Source organism: Echinops telfairi, unplaced genomic scaffold (genome assembly GCF_000313985.2).
Source record: "Echinops telfairi isolate 266 unplaced genomic scaffold, ASM31398v2 ScPeMD7_70;HRSCAF=299, whole genome shotgun sequence".
Lineage (NCBI taxonomy): Eukaryota > Metazoa > Chordata > Mammalia > Afrosoricida > Tenrecidae > Echinops > Echinops telfairi.
Window position 1 is genome coordinate 17,276,257 of NW_022103968.1, and position 1,365 is coordinate 17,277,621.

Sequence of the window (1,365 nt, forward strand, 5' to 3'; positions counted from 1 at the left end):
ATAGTTTGAGGACCTCTGTTCTAGATGCTGGTGAAAGTGGAGTAGTACATTCTCTGCTTCATAAATGTTTTAAATGTGTATCAGGCATTAATGCTTTCACGGCCACCCTTGGTTCATTTCAGACATCACTAATCAATGGGGACAGTCATGACCAGGGAGTTTTGACATGACCTCAGAATCTTTTTCAACCAGCATTCTAAGAGTCATGACTAATCACATTGAATTGGACTGTGGCCTGAAAACTATTCACCAACCTTCGAGTACATTATTGGCATCATGGTGATGCCAATACTGATCGGTAGTCATGCTTGTCAATGTCTTCTTCCATAGTAGCTGGCACAGCAGCCACAGTCTCGTTTGCGCCGAGACTAGTTTAAATTATGTCTCTGAAGACCCTTCTAGCAATTTGTCACATCCAAAAGCTCCGCTTGCATGGGTCCATCTGAAAAGATAAAGATGGTTTTGTCCTGAATCCTGCCAATTGACCAAGATAGTGGTCATACAGGGGTGTGCTGCCAGGGTCCACGATGGCCACTCTTTCGTGAGTGTCAGCTGGGTGGGTGTCAGACATGGAGCCAGGCACTTTACACCCACCATCTTCCTGGCTCCCCACCCCACCCCCACCCCACCCCGCTCCTGCCAACCTGGCAGGTAGGTATTATTATGTCCATTTTCCAGATGAGCCAACTGAGGCTCCGAGGAGTGATCACAGAGCTGATAAGTGGCAGACTCTGTCCTGCCAGGTGGCCTGTTGCCATTGTCATCTCAGTATCATACGCCGTCAACCCTGAAGCAGGGCCCCCTCAGAGCGAGCAGTGCTCCCCTAGAACGTGGACTTGCAGTCATGTCCCAGGGTGGCCCTGACGTTCTCGGGAAAAGACTTAGATGCGTTGGCTTTGTTTAAAGGCACGTGAGCATCCTCGACAGCATGGTGAGCAAGCTGGAAGTGTATGCCAATCACCTGGAGGAGGTGGTGGAGGAGAGGACCCACCAGCTGATGGCAGAGAAGAGGAAGGTGGAAAAACTTCTGGCCAGAATGTTGCCCAGGTATTCCAAAGCACGGTGGGAATTCAGGGCGCAAAAACATCACTGTCTAAGATGCCCAACACAACTCCCTGCCATTCAGTTGATTCTGACTCACTATAGGAGTAGAAAGCCCCATCTTTTTCCTGGGGAGCAGCTGGTGGTTTTGAACAGCTGGCCTTTCAGTTATCAGCTCAATTTGTAACCACTATGCTGCCACAGCTCCTTTGATGTCTCACAAGGAGGGATTATAGGAGATGGTGGCTGTAGCAACATAAGAAATACCAGTAGAGGGAGCTCTAGTTCCGTGAGTCTGAGGAATCTTTAACACACACTCCCCGC

General features: G+C 49.4%; 1 protein-coding gene across 1 annotated transcript in view; it reads left to right on the forward strand.

Moving 5' to 3' along the window:
* The window catches only part of LOC101658448 (guanylate cyclase 2G-like), a 51,750-nt gene that overhangs the window by 38,958 nt on the left and 11,427 nt on the right, over window positions 1–1,365 (forward strand). Inside the window, exon 17 of the mRNA XM_004701282.2 lies at window positions 907–1,047. Coding sequence (XP_004701339.1) covers window positions 907–1,047 — 141 coding nt within the window. The remainder of the gene's footprint in view (window positions 1–906; window positions 1,048–1,365) is intronic.